General features: G+C 53.5%; 1 protein-coding gene across 1 annotated transcript in view; it reads left to right on the top strand.

Moving 5' to 3' along the window:
* LOC119586099 (KH domain-containing, RNA-binding, signal transduction-associated protein 2-like) overlaps positions 1–396 on the top strand; it is a gene marked incomplete at its 5' end in the record, with an annotated part of 32,425 nt that overhangs the window by 31,798 nt on the left and 231 nt on the right. Inside the window, 1 exon segment of the mRNA XM_037934791.1 lies at positions 143–396. Coding sequence (XP_037790719.1) covers positions 143–246 — 104 coding nt within the window.

The following is a 396-nucleotide window of genomic DNA, read 5'->3' as shown; positions in this document are numbered from 1 at the left end:
ACATCAACCACATCCACAAACACACAATCGCCTCCACACTATCCACCCGCAAACAACCACCCACCAATACCATTATTATCCAAGGCACTAATTCCATTTTCCCCTCCCCCCCTCCCCTTTTCTCTCCCCCTTTCCCCCACAGACTCAGACAAGAAGGACGGTGGCTTGAAAGCAGGAGCACAGGTCGCGCGTGGACGTTTTCGCCATGAACCCTACCGCCGCCTGCCTGTAAACGTTCCAGCCTAAACGTTTGTTGGGGGTCACCTTACAAAGTACATGTTTCGTGCTCTTAGCGTGTGTTAAAGCGGCTGGGTTGGGGAGCTGGTTGGTCGGCTCCGAAGAAGTGAAGGAGGAGGTGGTGTCGAGTTTGGTGTTGTGAGATATGGTGCGTCGAGA

The sequence above is a fragment of the Penaeus monodon genome, chromosome 21 (assembly GCF_015228065.2).
Source record: "Penaeus monodon isolate SGIC_2016 chromosome 21, NSTDA_Pmon_1, whole genome shotgun sequence".
NCBI lineage: Eukaryota > Metazoa > Arthropoda > Malacostraca > Decapoda > Penaeidae > Penaeus > Penaeus monodon.
Note: the sequence above shows the minus strand (reverse complement) of the source record. Positions and strands in the feature narration are given on the sequence as shown.